Source organism: Electrona antarctica (genome assembly GCF_951216825.1).
Source record: "Electrona antarctica genome assembly, chromosome: 24".
Lineage (NCBI taxonomy): Eukaryota > Metazoa > Chordata > Actinopteri > Myctophiformes > Myctophidae > Electrona > Electrona antarctica.
This window is the reverse complement of record NC_136803.1, coordinates 18,799,525-18,821,992: the sequence shown is the minus strand read 5'-3', so window position 1 is coordinate 18,821,992 and position 22,468 is coordinate 18,799,525. Positions and strand designations below refer to the sequence as shown.

At 43.4% G+C, this 22,468-nt stretch overlaps 1 protein-coding gene across 1 annotated transcript in view; it reads left to right on the top strand.

The window, feature by feature from the left end:
• The window catches only part of crfa4 (cytokine receptor family, class I receptor 4), a gene marked incomplete at its 3' end in the record, with an annotated part of 47,408 nt that overhangs the window by 22,897 nt on the left and 2,043 nt on the right, over window positions 1-22,468 (top strand). The window contains exons 4-8 of the mRNA XM_079495363.1: window positions 1,304-1,473; window positions 3,922-4,103; window positions 5,866-6,019; window positions 7,761-7,848; window positions 14,471-14,540. Coding sequence (XP_079351489.1) covers window positions 1,304-1,473; window positions 3,922-4,103; window positions 5,866-6,019; window positions 7,761-7,848; window positions 14,471-14,540 — 664 coding nt within the window. The remainder of the gene's footprint in view (window positions 1-1,303; window positions 1,474-3,921; window positions 4,104-5,865; window positions 6,020-7,760; window positions 7,849-14,470; window positions 14,541-22,468) is intronic.

Below are 22,468 nucleotides of genomic sequence, written 5' to 3'. Positions count from 1 at the left end.
CCATTTGGACCATTTGTCCTCCATTTGTTCCTCCTGCAGTCTCAGGCGATGTGTCAGTTTCTCCATGAGCTGTATCTCCTGAATCAACTCCTCCCATTGTCCCTGTTCACTACATCTTTAAAGTTCCCGTGCAGCTCTTTGAACTTGAGCTGAACCTTTCGTGGCGCATGTCTCACATGGCATCAGAGAAGTGCCAGTCTGCCGTGAGGCGCCACCAGGCGCCACAACAACATGCCGTGGGGTAATTGGCATGAATTGGATCACATTCTCGACCCCGCTCGCTCTCCGGCATCAGTCTCGGAGCTGAACGGATGAGGCCGTACGACTGATTTGGTCGATAAGGGCGGCCCCTTCCCCCCCCCCCCCCCCCCCGGCTGGGGTCGGCCAGGATTTGGTCGATAAGGGCAAGGGGCCCCTGCCTGCCCGGGGTCAGCCAGGATTGCGTGGTCAGATTAGAGCGTTAGTGTAATTTGGTGATCTGATTACACATAACACGATTCGTTGGGTGATGAATATAATGATTTCTTTCAAGAAGTTGGTGAATCGTTTCTAAAACTATAGTGTTTTTTAAGAATTTGGTCTTTCTTGTCTTTTAGTTTGAGATTTAATGGTAAATGGTGCATTTAATATAGCGCTTTTATCCAAGGATAAAAGCGCAATCCACATGGATTGTGCATTACGTTAACCCACTCACACACACACACACACACACACACACAGATTCATACTGTACACCAGAGGTTCCCAACCACTGGTACGTGGACCTGTGCTGGTACGCGGGACATGTCCCACTGGTACGTGGACCTGTGCTGGTACGCGGGGAGGGAATCCCAAGTTTTCCCGAATGTGAATCTATAACCGTGCGTCACTACTCACTAGGATCAATGATATGGTCACTGACAGTGATGGAACATTTTGTTGTGAATGTGATATAATAATATAGCAGCGGGTAGGCTACTTAAGGCCAGTCAACTGTCTTCCGTGTTTTGGTACGATGATGCACGACCGCGACGCACAGTTAGTTTTTTGCTAAGCCAATAAGCTTATGCTCTCTATACTCCCTATGGAGACAGAAAGGAGACTCTTTGTGTCTCCATAGGGATTAGGGAACCACTGCTGGTTTTAACCTGTATTATAGGTATTGCCTTGTTTTTTATTACCTAGCACAGTCTGCAGAGAATGTCACACCAACACGTGTGAGTGACAAATAAACCCCTTCCAATCTCTTTGAGTCTTTGAAGTGCCCCGGCCCTTTAGTCAGGCGTGTGCGTGTGCGTTTGTTTTATTTTGTTTTCCCTTGCAGCAAGGAGCCCATGCACGAGTGTCCCGACTACGTGACGGGGGGCGCCCACAGCTGTCACTTTGACAAGAGACACACCTCCGTGTGGTCCATCTACTGTATGACTGTCACCGCCGTCACTCCCCTGAGGAACTACACTTCCCATGAGCACTGCCTGGACGTGGCAGACATTGGTAAGGGACCATGTAATGATTGCGAACGCAGTGAGCATTTACTATGAGACCCAGCAGATCCTGTCTGTCTGTGTGTGTCACGCTGTAACACCAACCGCCCGCCACCAGAGGGCGCAGCTGTATCACACACAAAAACATGCATGCACACACACACACACACACACACACACAGACACACACACACACACACACACACACACACACACACACACACACACACACACACACACACACACACACACACACAACTTAACTTAATTAAAAAAAACTTAACTTAAAAATAAATCTTTAAAAAATCTAAAAGAAAACCCTTAAAGTACGTAATTTATTCTAATTGTTGTTATTGCAATTTACGAGCTGCGTTCGCGCGTCTTACTTGTCATAGTAGATGGTGATGATGATAATGCATTTAATTGAATAGGACTTTTCCAAACATGGTTACAAAGTGCTTTACATGATAAACATTAGACATACAACTACAATAATTAAGATCAGTCGATACAATAGCAAAATGTCAAAAACACACACCGATACAATCGATACAACACAACAATGGCAAGAACATTAAAAGAAGGACTTAACATAGAAGTGAGTTTTCAGAAGAGATTTGAAAGAAGACACTGATTTTGCAAGCGTTTGGTCATCAGGAAGGACGTTTCAAAGCCTAGGAGCCCGGAGTGAAAAAGCTCTAATAAGGCAGGCTTTGGGGATGATGATGATAAATGGGTGAAATGTAATGACATCCACACACTGGGTCAAGGTCATACTCCAACAAATGAAAGTTTTATTATCACCTCGTAACATACAGTACTTCAAACTTAAATTGTTTGGAGTGTGACCCAGCACTGTGATGTTTGCTTCTGCGCTGCACCTAGGGGTGGGTCCCGAACCAAGCATCTACCGAACCGAACGTGCTAGGGTACCCGGTACCCATTACAATAATTTCACTGCGGTAACGTGTGTGACAAATCGTATGACTTTGACTTAAGGCCCATATTGTTGAGAAATGTCTTACACTGTCATTTATTACCTGTATTGACATATGTACAAAATGTATCATGGCCAGTGATCAGTGTCATGATCAGTAGGCTATCATGTTATACTGTACATGCATAATGTAAAGAGAAAAGCTTGGTGTGGCGTTGCACGCGTGCCTACCCACTCCTGACCAGGCCCACCCAAAACTGCAGTTCTGGCTTCGCCACTGACTTCATCAAGTACAGTATAGTACGAGTACAGTTTGACTACATACTTGTAGGCCTACAGTACAGAAGTACATACTTCTACAGTGCGATTACAGTACACTACGCGTACAGCATGCGTACAGTATATTAGATATTATGTAGATATTACAATGGCCGGTGGATGACGTCAATATGACAATTGATATGAATAACCAATTTATTCTGACCCCTCCCCGAAAAGGCCTTTTTGTCCTGACCACTTATCCATGATTTATATACATTATGGACCATTAGTTTGGACTTTGGATGGATATTCGTTTCAACTGCTCAATTCTTGCCACTGTCTCTGATTGTCTTTTATGCTTTGAAAAGTTCAAAGCAATCACTTCAATATAGAGTGTAGAGTAGAAAGTAGACAAAAGTACAGAGATGGCCATGGAAATAGTAACAACAATACGCTTGACTATTAAAGTAATTAGTTACAAATTGCTCCATCTATGCCTTCCCTCTCAAGGGTTGAGGAAACCACGCTATGCTTCTTTTAAAACCACTTCACGAGTTCACGTTGCTTGAAAAGAAAAAGTGTGAAGGTCAAACCACTCTCCACTCACAGTGTGCTTTTCTTCATCGTGTCTACTGGACTAGTATGCATTTTGTATTTAGCAGTGAGCAGTTATTACATTATGAGTTGCTACACCCATCCCTAGCTGCACCTGGCATTTTACATTTTGGATGTGCATGCTTTGCTGCACGTTTATTGAAATGTAAAGCAGGAATTGCCCGATCTCGTCTTACACAACACACAATGGCAGCCCTCAGTTTGTTTGCGGCGATCCGGGCGCATTAAAAGATGCTGCAGAGCAACTGTCCTTCCGGTGAATTGCACTCGGCGGGAACATCAAATTCTCTTGCTTGGTCAAACATTTGATCCAGACACAATCGATGGTTCCCAGCTCTGCGGCTCCCGCTGCGATGGCAGCAGCACAAGTTACATCGGACTTGACCGTCAGGTTGTTATGAAGTACAGACATAAATGCATTGTTGTAAACTAATGTAAGTGAGCTGGGAAACCGGATGTGAAAAGGTAGTAATTTGCTGAAATCCTTTCTGTGGCCACATATGGGGGCAGTCAAACTGTACCTATAATATTTGTGTCCCTGTATGTTTCTCCATTATGTGGACATACTGTAACTAAATGTTTAAAGTGTGTGTGTGTGTGTGTGTGTGTGTGTGTGTGTGTGTGTGCGTGTGTGTTTGGCCACAGTGCAGATGGAGGCTCCGGTCAACCTGAGCTACACTCTGACGGAGGCCGGCGGGGATGAGGTGGGCCACACGGCGCGTCTCTCCTGGACCTACCCGGTCCCGTCCGCCCTGCAGTACGACTGGATCACCCTGCTCTACGAGCTGCAGTACCGACACGTCGCCGAGAACCCAGACAACTGGAAGGTATGGGCAGGCAGGCAGGCAGGGGGGTGGGGGAGATAGGCAACCGCCCAGTCGGGGCGCCCGCTAGCCAATTGGTCCAGGCGCATGGTAAATGGTGCCTTCATCCAAGGTGCTTTACATAGATTGTGCATGACATTCACCCATTCACAGTGACACACTCATTCATACACCGATGGTGACGGAAACCATGCGAGGCATCAACCAGCACATCAGGAGCAATTAGGGGTTCAGTGTCTTGCTCAAGGACACTTCGACACTAGCTCTGGGAGAGCCCGGGTTCGAACTGGCAACCTTGCGGTTACCATCCAGTTACTCTACCCCTGAGCCACCACCGCCCCAATATATAGGCTCTGGCCTGACGTTGCGTTGCGTGTTCGAGTCCCGTTCATGACGAACTTTGCCGCATGTCTCTCCCCTTCTCTCCCTCCCACTTTCCTGTCTTTCTTCACTAATAACTATCAATAAAGGCAAAAAGCCAAAAAACAAACAAATCTTAAAATAAACAAGAAATGATCACATAGTGATATTTGTCAGGTGAAAGCAGCGTTGTGTTGTGTTGTTGTGTCCCCCCCCCCCTAATATTAGTATGAATGATTATTATTTTAGTAACGTATGTTTGTGTCACAAGTTCAACAACCTCACGCCTCGCGTTCGTTTCCGACGTTCCGTGCGTGGTTCAATGTGTTTTGTTGTGGCTTTGCATTGGCTGCGCTGCACTGTTTCAGCCGTGTTTGGTTTGAAGTTACGTATATCGAGTGACGTTCGAACATTGCAAACTTGTCAAATAACTGTAGTATGAGCTCTTCCTTCCCCGTCACCCCGTCAGTGTGATCATGCTTCTCTGCTGCGTTGCTCTGCACTGTCTGTCTGCACTGTCTGTCTGCACTCTGCAGCCTGCGTGGCTGCCAAGGATATTTGCCTCTCCCCTTCCCATTGGCCAAAGGGAGCTTTGCCCATTGGCTAGAAGCAGCAAATTACAACTAGGTCGGGGAAGATCACGCAATGGTCGCTTACACCTGTGTCACTTAAGCGTTTAACCACCATTATTTTATACGTTAGCTATTGAACAATAGCAGATCTACAAGCTCACAGAGTGCCACGCTATGAGCTTGTATATCTGCTATTTTAGAGAAATCATGAAAATGTGGCGCTAATATTAGACTATATATTCTTTCACATCGAAAGTTTTGAACTCAAGTCTTTGCTTCTGCATGGGGGCGGTCCGTCACTGGAACAAAATATTTTCAGATGGGGATCCGCGGCCAAATACAGATCATTCTGGGGGGTCCTTGACATGAAAAAGTTTGAGCACCACTGATACTATTTCTCAGAAAACGTCCAGGAGACATTTAGTAGAATCTTATTGGGTTAACTGTTAAACAACGCAATATTCTAATATGCTCTCAGACGAGTGCTTTAATAAAAACAAATCCCCAGGCAGGATGTCCCACCCAGAGCACCTATATTGTACATTCCTATATATATATAGCATACAGTAGGTCTTTCTGTATACCGCCATGCAAGCAGTTTTGTTCACCTATAAGAGGTGAGGCAAGTCATGTGCCGTTTGTTCCCGAGGCCTGCTTCCATTCTTCCCCACATCCTGACTATGAGTGTATATGTCTCAATGACAGTTATTGTGTACTCCTTCTATGTATAGCCTCTTAACATGGCTCTGTGCCACACCATGTTCTGTGCCAAGCTCAATCCAGTTAACCCGTGATTAAACTGTAACTTCTGAACGTCTCTCTCTCTCACCCAGGTGAAACAGCGTCTGCGCGAGCCGCACATAGAGCTGCTGGGCCTGCCCGCGGGGGACTACGTGCTACGGGTTCGATGCCGCTCGCGCAACAGCGACCTCTGGAGCCGATGGAGCGCCACGCTGAGCATGAGCATCCCTGCCAGGCCGCCCGCAGGTGAGCAGCCTTTAACCCATTTAGGCCTGACGTCGAACATTTTAAAACAGTTTTCTGAAAAACCTCAAGGAGCCCGAAGGAGCCCCAGAATTATGTATTTGGCCGCCAAGTTAAAAACGTTCGCTCTGAAATAATATATATTCAAAGATTTGTGCCACATTTCCAAATTTAAAAAAAATAGCAGATCTACCAGATCGTACGAGCTTGTAGATCTGCTATTTTTCAATAGCTAAAGTATCTGCTATTTTTCAATAGCTAAAGTATAATATAATGCTTAAAAATAGCAGATCTACAAGCTCGTACGAGCTTGTAGATCTGCTATTTTTCAATAGCTAAAGTATAATATAATGCTTAAAACACCAAAGGGGGTTCCCGCCCTGAATGATAATCTGTTAACGGATCTACAATGAGAGAAGAGGAGCTAATATCCCTGCATGGGTCGAAATGGATCGAGCCTTCCAAGCGCAGTGGCAATAAGAACACCCTTTTAGTTTTCGCAGTATCGTATCCAAAAAGTAAAGGTATTTCCTACAGATGATATAATTTGGAGTGGACAGTAATACGTTTTCTTAACAAAGCTCATGAACTCAGCCAGTAACATGTTTTCCCAATGCAATCTCATGCGGAAGCAGTATCTGCACATTATGCGGACGGGGGTTTGACTGGCCACAGGCTGACTAAATAAGCTGTTTAAGCCCGGTGGTTGTTTTACCCCGCTCCAGAATTTCTACTTTCCGCACTCCAAATTCTATCATCTGTAGCTCTCAGGAAATACCTTAACTTTTTGGATACGATACGGCGAAAAGGGTGTTCTCCACTGCGCTTGGAGGACTCGACCCATTTCGACCTATGCAGGGATTTCCTGACACGGAACCTCTTCTCGGAGCTAATAGCGGAGGGTGAGGTTCCAAACAGGGCTATAGTAGTAGTAGTAGTAGTCGACGACAGTAGCCTAATAACAATATAGCAATAAGCTGTCAAATCTAAACCCTCTACACTGTACAGCAGGGCTAGGCAACCTTAGGCATGGGTGCCAACATTGGCACAGGGAAGGGTGATCACTGGCACACTGGCATAAGTGTGAGGAGGTTTTTCTTTTAAAATTAAATATTCCAAAAAAGTGTAGTCAGTTAAATTAAGTCCATTCACATCTACCAATTCCATTATAATTTACGTCCTGCACATAATTGTACATTCATTCAAATTCCTAACTCATGACTTGGGAGGGATTAGGTGGGTTATTGCTAGTTTAATGATAATTACATCCTGAAAATATTTCTAAGCTTGTTATGAGCCATAGAGTAAGACAGAGTTACGCAAACTCTGTTCACTTAATGGGGCCAGTCCAATTGCGGCTCTTCTACATAGACTTCTATTGAACCGGAAGTATTGAATGGGGACAACCGGAAGTTTACGAAATGCATTGGAGCGAGTACATGAATCACGTGACCGTGCTGTTTTCTGCCCCCTCAATATCACAACTCTTCTATTAGATGGCTCTGGTGTATCCTATATGGACAATCAAAATCAGTTTGGAATATTTAATTTTGATATTCATAATTTTATATATGGCACACGACTATCACGAAAAAGAAAACATGGCACATGTGAAAAGGTTGCAGACCCCTGCTCTACAGTCTACAAAAAGAGTCTTTGTAGTAGTATAGTAGTCATAGTACACAGCTGTCTTTCTTTAGTGTTCATTTCTGTTAAATGTACTGGGTGGATTTCTTCCCTTCAGGTAAAATGCTGGTTCTGAGTTTGATGACGGGTTTCGGGATGGTGGTCCTGCTGGCCATCAGCTTTGGGATACTACCGCAGAGTAAGAGGTGAGACAAAAGCATATAGCAGGGTGCACTCGGAGCTTGTAGATCTGCTATTTTAGAAAAATCGTGAAAATTAGTGCAAATCTTTGAATATATATTCTTTCACAGCGAACATTTTTAACCCAAATCTTTGCTATCTGGGAGGTCCCTGGAACAACATATTTTCAGATGGGGGGCTAGATACAGATAATTCTGGTGGTCCTTGACCTGAAAAAGGTTGAGCACCACTAAAGGTTGAGCACCACTATGTCAGGGTGCTCAACCTTTAACCTATGTTTCTATGTCATAGAAACATAGGTTAAAGGTTGAGCACCCTGACATAGAAACATAGGTTAAAGGTTGAGCACCACTGACATAGAAACATAGGTTAAAGGTTGAGCACCCTGACATAGAAACATAGGTTAAAGGTTGAGCACCCTGACATAGAAACATAGGTTAAAGGTTGAGCACCCTGACATAGAAACATAGGTTTCTTTAGAATCGGCCTCGGTGTAAATGGATTAATATTGGAGCCCTGATGTTTATATGAATCAGTAAAATCTATATCGGTTTAAATAAGTGCCCTTGACTTTTGTTCCACCCCTAAACCTCCCCACGCACCATCCCACCACCCTTCTGCACCCCAGGGCTAAAGCAATGTGATTCTAACAGTAAAACAGCATACAGCACCAAGCATGACAATCAGCTGTTTATGTTATGTTTAGAATGGCCGTTGCGTAACCATTTCATTAGCGCTCTCGCGCCATAGTTTGTTTTTGCTTGTGGTAAGCGTCTGCAGGGAATGTATGAACATGCCAGTGGTGTAAAGTAACTAAGTACATTTACTCAAGTACTGTACTTAAGTAGAATTTTTAGGTACTTTCACGTTACTCGAGTATTTCCAAATTTCAGTACTTTTACTTCTACTTCAGAGGCAAATATTGTACTTTTACTCCACTACAATTATTTGACATCTTTTGTTAATACCGTAGTTACTTTGTAGATTTTGGATTATTGCAAAACATACATTTACACTTCTGGTGTCACCAGAGTTTTTCAGAATAAAGGCGCTAGAGTGCCAAGTAGATGAGGGAGATTTTACTCTGAAAACCCCCACCTTCCATTTCCGCCCAAAACTGGGAGATGAAATCTTCCATTACTACATCGCCAGCGTAAGTCTGATCTCTCTTTAGAAGCATTATTATACAACAGGTCGTTTTGAGGAAGCAATCTGATTGGTTGAAACAGCTTTCTCTTCGTGCTACAAACCACATTATTTCAACGCTTAATCAAAACAAACAATCTTTGAACGTTTGAACGAGAGGCATGTTGAAGTAAGAAATGAAGCGCTTAGTATATCCATCAGATCAAAACCACGGAGAGCACCCTAGATGAGCAGATACAAGGCATTCTTTCTGCCGCGCTAACAGCTAATCGAACGGTAAGCTAATATGACTGAAGAGTGAAATACGGTGGCCGAGAGTCCGAGGATTATCCAGAAAAAAAGAGAAAATAAGTGATATTTGAATTAAGTCAAATCACTGAATATACCTTTAAATATTCTAACCGAGATTAATGATGAAGTCATAAATTAGGGCAGAACATCGCAGTATGTATAGGGCATCATACTGTACGTGTTAACCACTTCTGCCCTATATACATTTCGGCCATTTGGAAATAGCAGATCTACAAACTCACAATGCGCCATGCACTGTAGCTTGACCTTCTACTATTTTCGAAAGATTTTCAAAAGACCTTCAATACGTTTGTACTTTTACTCAAGTACTTTTTAGGTTCAAGTTTATTTGTCCCAACATGGGAAATGTGTGCTGCAACAAACTTGTATAAACACAATTAACAACATAAACATACAGTATAACAGCATGAGTGTTCTCAGCAACCCAAGTCATAAATCATAACGCAATAGATATGACAACCTACAACCAGCGGTCATGGGTCTATACTGACATCTTTAACAAATTAACTGCTCGTGACGGAACGTTTCGCCAATTACAATCCAACCGGCAACTGCTTCTGGCGGAACGTTCCATCGATTAAGCTTTATTATTGATATAAAACCGGATCGCTGTATTATTTATTTTTTATTTTTTGCTTGGTCCTTCCTTCTTCAGTGATCCTAGACCGGTTTTGCACATGCGCACTGCTGTTCACTTCTTGTATACAGGCTGACTAAAAAGTTGAATAACTAAATCTATACGGAGCTCTCCATGGTTTTGACAAAACGTGCGATGTTCGGAGGTACAGTAAAGGCACATCTTTTCTGATTATCCGGTGATCCCGATTGGAACATAGGCGTTTTTTAGAGAAAGGATGGCCTCATTTTAGCTCGCTAGTATTGACGCTAATATTTAGCATCTAAAATGGATGACACAAACGGACATGCAACACACTAAAACCAATAGGCCTATCTCACAGCCCGCTTTTCACGCCCACTTCCGGTAAATAGTGGTGTCATTAACATTAGCATTTACACGTTTTTTTCTCTGGAGAATCTAAGTACATTTTCTAATGTAAAAATGTGACAGACCAATATTATTAAGAAGCAAACAAGATGGTAAATCAGCTCGAACAGATAGAACGAACCTTACCTTGAGAAAACAAAAGTTGTAGACTTCTTAAATGACCTCTGTTAACATGTAGCGTCTATGGAGTGACGTCACGCTATCACCACTAACCCCGAAAGGGGGCGTATTAAGGGGGGCGGGGAAATTCTGTGAGATAGGCTTATTAGATCCGGGTCGGCAGTCAAGCGTTGGCTCTTGCGTCCACCAGGTGGCAGTGTTTGTGTTAACATGTCCCTGCCATTGTGTGTTGTGCCATTGTGTTTCAAGAAAACAATAATTATGGTTGCGACCACAACAATTGTGCCCATTCCCAAGAAAAGACCTGTCACCTTAATGATTATCGACCTCTTCCTTTGACTTCTGTTAAATATGAAAAGCATCATTCCTGCTAGCATTGACCCATTACAGTTTGCTTACTGTTCAAATAGATCTGTGGATGACTATTTCTCTTTCTCTGTACACTGCCTTGGTACACCTTGAAAAGAAAAACTCTTATGTCAGACTACTGTTCATTGATTGTAGTTCCGCATTCAACACCATTGTTCCATCTAAACTAGTGTTGAAACTCAGAGGTCTTGGTCTGGGCAGCTCCATCTGTAACTGGCTAATTTGATTTTGTGACAGGCAGGCCCCAGAGATGTTCATTCACAATTCTCACCGGAACCGGCACGCCCCAAGGCTGCTGCCTCCGTCCTCTGGTGTACAGTTTGTTGTCTCCACCAGGCCGAAGGCTTGGGGAGAGAGTATGTTTTGCACTCCGTCCGTGTGTGTGTGTGTGTCCGTCCGTCCGTCCGTCCGTCCGTCCGTCCGTTATCAGCTAATGTCCGGCACCGTTGGCCCGATCCATGCCAAACTGTGCACACACACTCCCTGGATGCCAACGACAAACCTCTGCCCCAAATATTCCTCAACGCCCTGTTATAGCGCCACCATGAGGCCGATTTAGGCAAAACACATTTCTGTAGATAACTCGTACAAATTTTATCCATACATCACACAATTCGGTATACACTATCTCCATAGTCATGTGATCAACACAGATCTGCACAATTTCCCATGTTCCATCCTGATTGGCTAATATTGGCTTCCAAAGCTCACATGATTGGTCCGTTTCGAACAAAATGCCACAAATCACAAACACGGTGTGCAATTTCCGTGAAATTATACACGCACATTTCCACTAGGCCGAGGACGACATGCCACTCATTCTTTTCCGAATCAGCCTCATGGTGGCGCTATAACAGGCCAATTCCTGTTTTTAGCTATAACTTCATACAACTTATGTATGCGCACTCCCTAGAGGCCATGGAAAAACATTGTCTCTGCATCCCTCCACATCTGCCGGTTATAGCGCCACCATGAGGCCGATTTCTGCTAAACACATTGCTTATGTTAGTCGCACAGATTTCATCCAAATCTCACGCAAATCGGTACACATGATCTCTGTAGTCATGTGATCAAGACGAGTCTGTTGGATTTATCAGATTCTACACTGATTGGCTAACATTGCCTTCTAAAGTTTTCAGGAGTGGCCCGTTTCGTTCAAAATGCTGCAGATGTCCTGCTCATCCACAATTCTATCCTCAGAGATTCTATGAGTGATCTGGCTCTGCATTTCCTCAACAAAATGAAGAAAATTGTTGCAAAAAACAAACAACCAAAAAAACGTGTTTATATTACTCCTAAACATTTTGCCAAACATCACACAGACTCCTATGCTCCTGGTGGAGACCTGTTCCCAGAAGGGCACTTTTTCTAGTTTACATTTGATTGTGTCGCTAAAGTTTTGAGAATAACGGCATAATTAAATTTGCGGATGATACCACAGTGATTGGAACAATAACCCTATGGTGCGACAACGACAACCTCTCGCTTAACATCAATAAGACCAAAGAAATCATTGTAGACTTTAGGAAGTCCAAAGGCATCCACACCCCCATTTCCACCAAGGGGTCATCTGTTGACATACTTTAAATTCCTGGGCATACATACATCACAGACGCGTGATTTCTTTCTACGTCCGTGATTAGACATGGTAACGCCCCGCCTGCCTCTGAGGTGGTGGAAAGCCTGCGTGAGGCGAGGCGAGGAAATAAATAATACAAGAGAACGACAGCTTGGCACGCGACAGTGACTTTTATTTTTTGTAGAAGAGGCAAACTAATATTGTTTATGCCGCTGGCCTGTTTATTTGCAAACTTGAAACATTGTACTGTAAAAAGGTCTCTTTTCCCTTGATCTTTATCTTTTTAGTATTAGTACTATTAGACAGCCAAATCAAATCATAGTTGTTCAATCAATTATTAAATCAAAGCAAACGGTACAAACAATATTGGTTTGCCTCTTCTACAAAAAATAAAGTTACAAGTTACTGTCGCGTGTTGCCATTCTCTTGTACTTGTATTATTTCCCACCACGGAGTACCCTTGCATCTCGGAGGACAGGCAAGACGGGCAGTGTCGGTAGGCCAATCAGAGGCAGGCGGGGCGTTACCATGTCTAATCACGGACGTAGAAAGAAATGACGCATCACAGACACACTCAAATGGTCCCTCAACACCGAGCACATCCTTAAGAAGGCGCAGCAGCGACTGTACTTTCTAAGGCGCCTTAAGGGCCATTTGTATCGTTGTATAATAGAAAATTAGGGAAAATAGGCTGCCGAGGTCCGTTAAAACAGCAGCTAAAGGGCGCATTCGGCGCAAACTAATAGGCGAGTGTGCTCCCGGTGCGCATTTCCGAACGCACCCAAAATCATCGGCGGCACAGCACCACCTAGTCTCCACAACATCTACACCACTCGATGTAAGAAAAAAGCCCACAACATCATCAAAGACACCAGCCATCCCGCCCATACCCTGTTCCAACTACTCCCTTCCAAAACAACGCTACCAGAGCATCAAATCACGCAACCACCCGTCTCAGTAACAGTTTTTTAAGACTGAGTGCTTGGAGCATATTTTCCAAGTGGAGTAGAAGTATTGGTTTATTACCTCAAGTAAAGTACAACTTAAGTACAGTAAATGGTAAATGGTGCATTTATATAGCGCCTTTATCCAAGGCGCTTTACAGAGATTGTGCATTACATTCACCCATTCACACACACATTCACACACCGATGGCGGCGGAAACCATGCAAGGCACCAACCAGCACATCAGGAGCAATTAAGGGTTCAGTGTCTTGCTCAAGGACACTTTGACACTAACTCTGGGGGAGCCCGGGGTTGGAACTGGCAACCTTGCGGTTACCATCCAGCCACTCTACCCCTGATCCACCGCCGCCCCCAGTACTTGAGTAAATGTACTTTACACCACCGTCCATGTAAAAAAAGAAAGGAAAATGGTATCTAAAAGCTCACACCGCTCACGTTGTGAGCTACCGTTTTCGAAGAGCCAAAGTATAAACTTAAAGTGGTTTAACTGTTTCTCATGCTATATTAACTCACTTTACTGGGAAGCCCTTGCAACCCCCTGGCCTGGAGGACCCCTAGGGGGTCCCTGGACCCTACTTGGAGGACCATGAGTCATGGTGGCGGTTAGAACGAGTGATGAAAAAGAAACAAGAGAGAGAACGAGAACATTGCATTTCTTTGTAGATTGATGACACGCAATCGTGTGTGTGTGTGTGTGTGTGTGTGTGTGTGTGTGTGTGTGTGTGTGTGTGTGTGTGTGTGTGTGTGTGTGTGTGTGTGTGTGTGTGTGTGTGTGTGTGTGTGTGTGTGTGTGTGTGTGTGTGTGTGTGTGTGTGTGTGTGTGTGTGTGTGTGTGTGTGTGTGTGTGTGTGTGTGTGTGTGTGTGTGTGTGTGTGTGTGTGTGTGTGTGTGTGTGTGTGTGTGTGTGTGTGTGTGTGTGTGTGTGTGTGTGTGTGTGTGTGTGTGTGTGTGTGTGTGTGTGTGTGTGTGTGTGTGTGTGTGTGTGTGTGTGTGTGTGTGTGTGTGTGTGTGTGTGTGTGTGTGTGTGTGTGTGTGTGTGTGTGTGTGTGTGTGCTTCAGAACTCATATCCTCCTGTGTGTGCTCTTCAGAACTCATATCCTCCTGTGTGTTCATGTTTGTTTTTGGCAGGATAAGGGCATACTTCCTGCCTCCCATACCCAAACCTCGCATCATAGGCATCGACCCCCTGCTGTTGAAGGTAATGACTACACACACACAAGGGGGGGCATCGTTCCCTTTTTATACCAAGTACCACCACAGAAAATATCTGTCTCTCCCAGTACCACCCTAATAACTGATGTTAAAATACAGGAGCGTAGACCTCATCCTATTCAGCTATTAACACATGGATAAAATGTAATTCATTCTTTGAATTGTTTTGTTTTTGTTCCATTCCTAAGCCAATGATGCTGCTGCTTCTGACTAAACTCTTGTCTAATCAGCACAACTGATAATATTTCTAATGTGATTTAATCCGTCCTCAAATGGGCTAGGTGTGCTGTCATGCTCATTTCAGCACGGCTGGAGAGCCTATTTCAACCAATTGCTTGGTCAGAAGAACTACCTGTATTAATATCAATATTTCATTCCACTTTTTTGAGTACCAGAATGGGTTAAGTACAGTCATGCAATAAATACTTGAGTATAGTTACTGTCCACCACAGTCTGTATTTTCTAAAGCTTCTATGGTTAGGGTCTGCTGTAATGCTGACTGCTACTCAACTACTGGGGTACTGAGTACTTTTACGCACCGGCAAACAACATTCGGCCAAAATGTCCTCTGTACAGGGCTGTATAAAATGGAATGGACTTCCTCTGCATATAAGGGAATGTGCCACATTTTCCTCCTTTAAATACAATTTGAAAAAATGGTTGCTTGAAAATCAAAGCTGCAACCATTTATAATTATTTTAGGTATATCTCTTTTTATGCTGTGTCAGAGAGCTTATTAGAGTAAACCTACCCTAATAATAGTTTAATATTTTCTTATGTTTTATTCTTACTAGTCTTAATACGTTCGAAATGTACTAGGTATTTGTATGCTATGTCCTGTATGTCAGCCCTGTTTGTACTGTTTAATGTTCGATGTCTGGGGACTGCAGATGGAAATTAGCATGTTTTGCTAAATCTGGTATATTTACACTGCATTTTTAATGTAATGTTCATTAATGTACATTGTCCCGACTAAATAAACAAATAAAGTAAAGTAAGTAAACTTGTAATAAATCTAGTGCAGCGGTTCCCAAACCAAGGACCCCCAAATTGACACGAATTACCCCCATTTGAAAAGATATGCCAGGGACCCCCATAAGAGTTTTTTTACGGCTCTAGCAGTGATTCTCAACACGTTTTAATTTCAAGGACCCCCAGTTTGACATGCATATAAGTCTAAGTCTAAATGAACCATTAGGGGTCCAATTGGTTCCATTTGTACACTCTGAGTTACAGACCCATAAGGGGTCCATTTGGTTCCTAACTATCATTTAGCCACTGTTCTGGTGTATATCATCTGCTGAATACTGAATGTTGACCAAACACACGTCTCACTTTACTCTCATCATCTTTAATAAGATCAAATACACATCATCGCTGTCACATAGAAACCATAGATTTCAAAACTGATCCAATTACAAACAATACAATATAAAAGTATGTTACCAGGAAAGTGTATCTGTTTAACTGTCCACCATATGTAAAGTCTGTCTGTCTCTGTCTGTCTGTCTGTCTCTGTCTGTCTGTCTGTAATACCAAAGTAATTTGAATCTGAATGATATATTCATTAAATAGTCACTGCAACAGATTTAAAAATAATAATTACCTGCCATAAAATAATAGTCCTTAATCAATGCCAGATCAATATATTGTGTAGGTTTTTAATTGGACTCCAGACGTTTCTAACTGTGGTTTTCCAGAGTGACACAAATCTTCCCTGGTAAAATCTTCAGAGACGAATTATAGCAAAGACCATAGTCCATGTATGGAAACACTCCGTACAGTTTCTCGGTGAAACTTTGTGCGTGTGTGATGGTGTGTAGGTGCGTGTTAGAATCGGGATCGGAGAAGGACAGCTGTCCTCTGTCCCAGTCCAGCTGGACTCTGATCCTCCATGGTGTGTGATCCACTGAGAGAACCTGAGAGGAGTCTGTTTTGTATCGACCATAAAGGAGCTCTATGTACCAGGTTCTCCAGTATCCCTTCCCCTGGTACAACACACCCACTCTCCAGCATGGATTGTCTCCAACCTCAACATCCCAGCTGTGAGACCCTGTGTTAACCCAGGACATTGGGTCCATTTTCCCCAGGACTCCGTTTGAACGCCTCTCCAGGTTTACAGGAAGCAGCTGCTGCTCCTCTTGTAAACTAATCGTACCGGTCAGATCGTCAGACAGCATGAGACTTAGACCAGCCGTGTTGGGGTCCAGGACGACGGGAGTGTAGGAGACTATGTCCTTCATCTTGTCCCAGACTCTGAAGGTCAGGTTGCCCAGGTGTTTGGCCTCGTCTATCAGCGCTCCTCCTGAGAGCGGCGGTGGTTTCTGCGGGGTGAGCTGGACTCCCTCCATCGTGGCCTTGTAGTTCTGCAGGAATGAGACGTGGTCGTCGGCTCTCAGCTGGTCCTCGGCAGTTTGGATTGCATCGGAGAGGGTTTCCATTTCTCTGCTCAGAGCCTCAATCCTCGCCTTAATCTCCTGACTCTTCTGAGCCTCTTCCTCCCGCAGAGCGACGATCCTGGCCTCCTCTTCATCCTGTAGGAACCGACGGAGATTCTGAATCTTTTTCTTAATCTGGGTCTCTGTGTTCCCGGCCTGTACCTTGATGTGATTTTCTGTTTTGTCGTAATTTTTTTTAACTTCATCAAAGACCTTCAGTTTCTCCTTTAAACGCCGCAGTGATCTCTGGACCGTGTTTTCCACAGGCCCCTGTAACATCTTCAGAGACATAACAGCATTATAATCACCATTATAAATGCATGGAAAGAGTGTGTGAGTGAAAGTGTGTGTGAAGGTGTGTATGTGTTTGTTAGCATCGGGATCAGAGAAGGTCAGCTGTCCTCTGTCCGGATCCAACTGGACTCTGATCGTCCAGACTTTCTGATTCACAGAGAGAACAGTCCGATCTTCCGACCACTCGGGTTCTGATATCCCCTCGTCGAAATCTGATGTCTCCTCATCAGAGTCTGACGTCGGCCAGTCCTGCTCGGATCCAAGCCCCGATGAGGACACGGCTCTGTATTCATCCTCGCAGAACTCTATGAACCAGGATTCACGCGCTGCGTATCTCTTCCTCCAGGAGTTGCGGTGCAAGCACACACCTACTGACCAGCGTTGATTGTGTCCAACATGGACATCCCAGCTGTGATACACTGCAGAGTCAAACTCAAACTGACGACCCAGGTGTCTCCAACCGCGGGATTTGCAGGACAGGTGAAACACGGGGCCGGTCAGCTCCTCTTTCTTGAAGCCAGTCCAACTTGAAGCCATTTGTTATGCGACGAATACTAGAAGACAAAACAACAACAACAATAACATTAGGGACAGTTCGATTTAAAAAAAGTGTATCCTGGCGCGCTTGCTTTCAATTCACACCGCAAACACCTTCCCTTGGACTGTGTGTAACAATAAATCTGAATCAGGATGCAGTATTTCATGAGTTATGAAACATTAATCATAACATAACGTTGCTGTCTGGAGGAAACCTCATAACTCCATTTTTGAGGGTTTTGATTTTTTTCCCTCCATAAATCAGTGCTATTGAGTATTGAACACTCTTAACGTCTGTGTGTTTTGAAAATATTGAACCAATGGAAAGTAGCAGGGCTCGAAATTGCGACCGTTTTGGTCGCAAATGCGCCTGAATTTTAATCTGTGCGATCTAAAAATATAATTAGGCGCACCAGTGCCACTTCAAATCATTGCTACAGAGCGACCAAAACGATCGCGACCGGAACGGTCGCGGGCCGGTTCCGTCCCGTGAGATGATTTAATCCGACTTGTAGAGCATACATTTCTGAGCATGTCAAAAGTTTCTAGTGCATTCCTGTCAGAAGTTATGATTTTTTTAAGAAATATCTCTGTGTTCTGCTCTCCCTCTCCAAAATCTCCTGTGGACATTAATTGGCTGATTGGCCTGCAGCTGAGGTGATTGACCTCTCACACCTCCTTTGTGAGAACAAAAGAGTTCCATTGAATGGAATGTCTGACACGACACACACTTTAGACATGTAAATTAATGATGTTATGAAAATAACTTGTCAGAAACTGGTCCCTGCATCTGGAAGCGGCAAGTGAAAACAAGACGGAGATGAAATTCCATGCTGCCCATTTAAAAAGAGAGAGAGAGAGAGAGAATTTAGAATTTAATTACCGTATTCTATTTTCAAATGGTTTATTGGCGCTTCTTAAACAAATATAGCATCTCTCATACCAACTGGCTTGTAGGCCAGTGGTTCCCAAAGTGGGGTCTGGGGACCCCTAGTGGTCCTTGAGGGAGTTACAGGGGGTCCTCAGCTAAATGATAGTTAGGAACCAAATGGTGTACATACTATGGGTATACCAATTTCCTTGTACATTTGTACACAGAGTTAAATTAACTTTGATTTTGCAATATACAGTGGGGTCCCAGAGATAGCAATGGGGGACGGTAGCCTAATTCAGGTCAAACTGGGGGCCCTTGAAATGAAAATGGCTGAAAATCACTGCTAGAGCTGTAAAAATCTTCTTTATGGGGGTCCCTGGCATATATTTTCAAATTGGGGTCTGCGGGGCTAATGCGTGTCAATTCGAGGGTCCTTGACATGAAAACGTTTGGGAACCATCGAAAAATCGATTACATATTGGTGCTCTTTACATTTTGGTGGGTGCTCCTAATTATTTTCTGGTGCTCCTTCATTCTGAAAATGGGAGCACCAGTGCTACCAAGTAAAAAAGTTAATTTCGAGCCCTGGAAAGTAGTAAAAAACACAATGGACAACATCTCTTAACTCCATTGGACCCTCAAACTATCTGCTAAAACAGCTAACTCCACCACCTCTCTCCTTCTCATGCAAGTAATAGAGCACCGAAGTCCTGACATCACTGTCAGTAGAGGGCGCCAGTCCACAGGTTTGTGTACTTTTTATTTGCATTGAAATCCCCATAGGGGGATTTTAGATCTTTTCATATAAGAACTGTTTGAAAAATAAACCAATCATCCCGGCCTTTTCACTCATATGGATATGAAGCATCGACTGAAGGTGGTAATCTACAAATATACCCAAGAGTATACCAAAGAGTAACAAAATAAGCGTTAGAAACGAGTCAAACAACCCAGAGACTACATTTCCGGGTAGGCGGGGTGGCTGCAGCTGCCCGTCGCACAACATAAACTGACATGTTAATTACTTTTTTTTTTTTTTTAAATTATTGAGTCGAGTCGAGTCACCGTGACCGCCAGCTGAGCTTATGTCAACGAGGAATCTCAGGAACGCAATGTGTTGACAGCTGGGCGTGACGTATATTAGCAGCGACATTGCTTTCATATGTAGTTTCAAGGCTTTTGCGGCCAAATTAATTCCATTTTCTCCAGAAACTGGCTGTATGTATGGACATCATTAACGATGCACAGCCACCCCCCTGACAGAAAGGCTGGGATGATCGGTTTATTTTTCAAACACAGTTCTTATATGAAGCGACCTAAAATCGCCCTATGGGGATTTCAATGCAAATAAAAAAATACATGAACCTGTGTACTGGCGCCCTCCACTGAAAGTGACGTCAGACTTCGTGCTCTATTGACAATATCTAATGTCACAACACCAACTTTGATAAGGCAGTATTGCATTGTGTAAAAAAAACATAAGGTTTTATTAATTTCCTTAAATTTGAATTATAAAAAAAAAATACATTTTTAATTTCCTTAAAAATGAACATTTTGGAGTTATGAGGTTTCCTCCGGACAGCAGAGATATCAAAAATAGTATTTCAATATCAAAGACATGCACACAGGGCCGGCTGCAGGATGAAATGACTGAGGGGTCAATTGAGATTTTTGAGGGGGCAAAAAAATATCATATTGCGTTGTTAAATCAAGCAGGCAGTGCCAGTTGTAGGACTCAGGTGGTCCTATGGTGGCAAGATTAGAATGATAGCGGGGGGGTCTTGCCCCCCTGGGCTCCAGATATATATTTTTTAATTTGCGATGAAATGCTTCAATCTGGTGCACTTTGAGATACAAATGAAGAGGCTAGATCTATAAAGAACTACACGCATCATATTAGATTATTATCATCTTTACTGTGCTATTATTGCCATTTGCCAACATCAGCAGTAGGCTACAAAACAAAACATTGGATAGGGCAGGGGTGGGCAACTTTGATGATGGAGAGGGCCACTATATTTCAAACTCACTCCAGAGGGCCACAATGCATATAGTCAAAAATAGCTGATCTACAAGCTCAAAACGTGTCTCAGTGTGATCGCATTTTGAGCCTGTAGATCTGTTTTTTTTTTTTATTGGAATCCTGAAATGTAATCTTTTTTATTTATGTTAACTTTATGATTTTGAACTGAAATGCAAATACATTGGACATAAAAAAGACTAGTACTAGTCATTAAGCTACTAATATAGACTGAAGTAATTAAAGCGGGTCATGTTTGCATGTTTGGAATTGTAAGCTGAAATCAATAACCTATCAGTATTCCGATATTAACCTGCAGGCCACATTAAGTGAACTGCGTCTGTGCTCAGAGATTACATTCTTCAACGGGTCCACAATAGTCCACAGCCCACTTAGCCACTCTCTCTGATCCACTGCATCAATAGCACCCCTCCCCCCAATGGCAGACAATCATCTCTGATCCGCTGCATCAATAGAACCCCTCCCCCCCAATGGCAGACAATCATCTCTGATCCACTGCATCAATAGCACCCCTCCCCCAATGGCAGACAATCATGTCAGACACATACATTCAGTTGATCCGAATTAACATGTGTTGAAAGGCCTGTGCCTCAGGAATGTCATACTTCCTGTTCTTTCCAGATGGGAGATGGCCATGATGCATGTTAGATGTTCATTGCATGCCTGTAAAATACTTTCTGTTTGTAGCAGCATGTTTCGAGTTGTTATAACCAGTGCTGCTAGTGAATATCACTGCCAAATATCACTAGAAAACCAATCCAGCACAAAAGGTAGTTTTATATTTTATTATTGACATTATTACAAAATGTATATATATTTTTTAGGGGTCAAAGGGGGTACTTGACCCCTCAACCAGACCTATTTGACCCCTAAAAAATATATATACATTTTGTAATAATGTCAATAATAAAATGTAAAACTACCTTTTGTGCTGGATTGGTTTTCTAGTGATATTTGGCAGTGATATTCACTAGCAGCACTGGTTATAACAACTCGAAACATGCTGCTACAAACAAACAGAAAGTATTTTACAGGCCTCGTGGCGCCGGGCCTGCATACACACGAGAGTGGGAGGTGGAACTGACCTGAGTTGTAGAAAGTCGATATTTGTGTGGCCGTCCTGGAATCTCCTCCGTGGGTCTTTGGGTGGTTCTGGAGGACTGTAGATGTAGAAGCACGGCTGCTCCCAAGTTATTAAAAGGAATGTGTCTGTGGTGAATTCAATCTAAAGCGAGAACTTCCCTCTAGTCTAGACTTTAGTTTCAGACAGGAAAACTTGCTATAGCCTCAGTAACGGGCTGCTTCACCCCTACAAATAGTTAATCAAAAGTCAGGCTGCAGTTTCCCAGACCTACACAGGCAGGCATGCGTGCAGGGTCAGTGGGTCTAGTCTAGAAAAGTAGATGTTTCTCCACAGACTTTAATGCTTGGGAGCTCCCTCTGGCGTGGTGAGAAAAGGTAATGGAATGAGCCAGGGATCCTTTGAGTGTATATAGTGTGGGTGTCAGCTGGGATTGGCCCTCCCACTTTCTGGGTCCCACCTCTAGCTGCAACCTTATGCAAATGTCGTTCCTGAGTTGATCACCGATCATCATTGTAGTTTCATTGTTGATTAGGTTAAGGTTGCTTTCCTCCAGTTCCTTTGTCCTGGGTGAACAAGAGTGACAGATGTGACTCCTGATGAGTCAATTAAAGAATTTTCATAAAACTGCCATTTTCATCTCATAAAA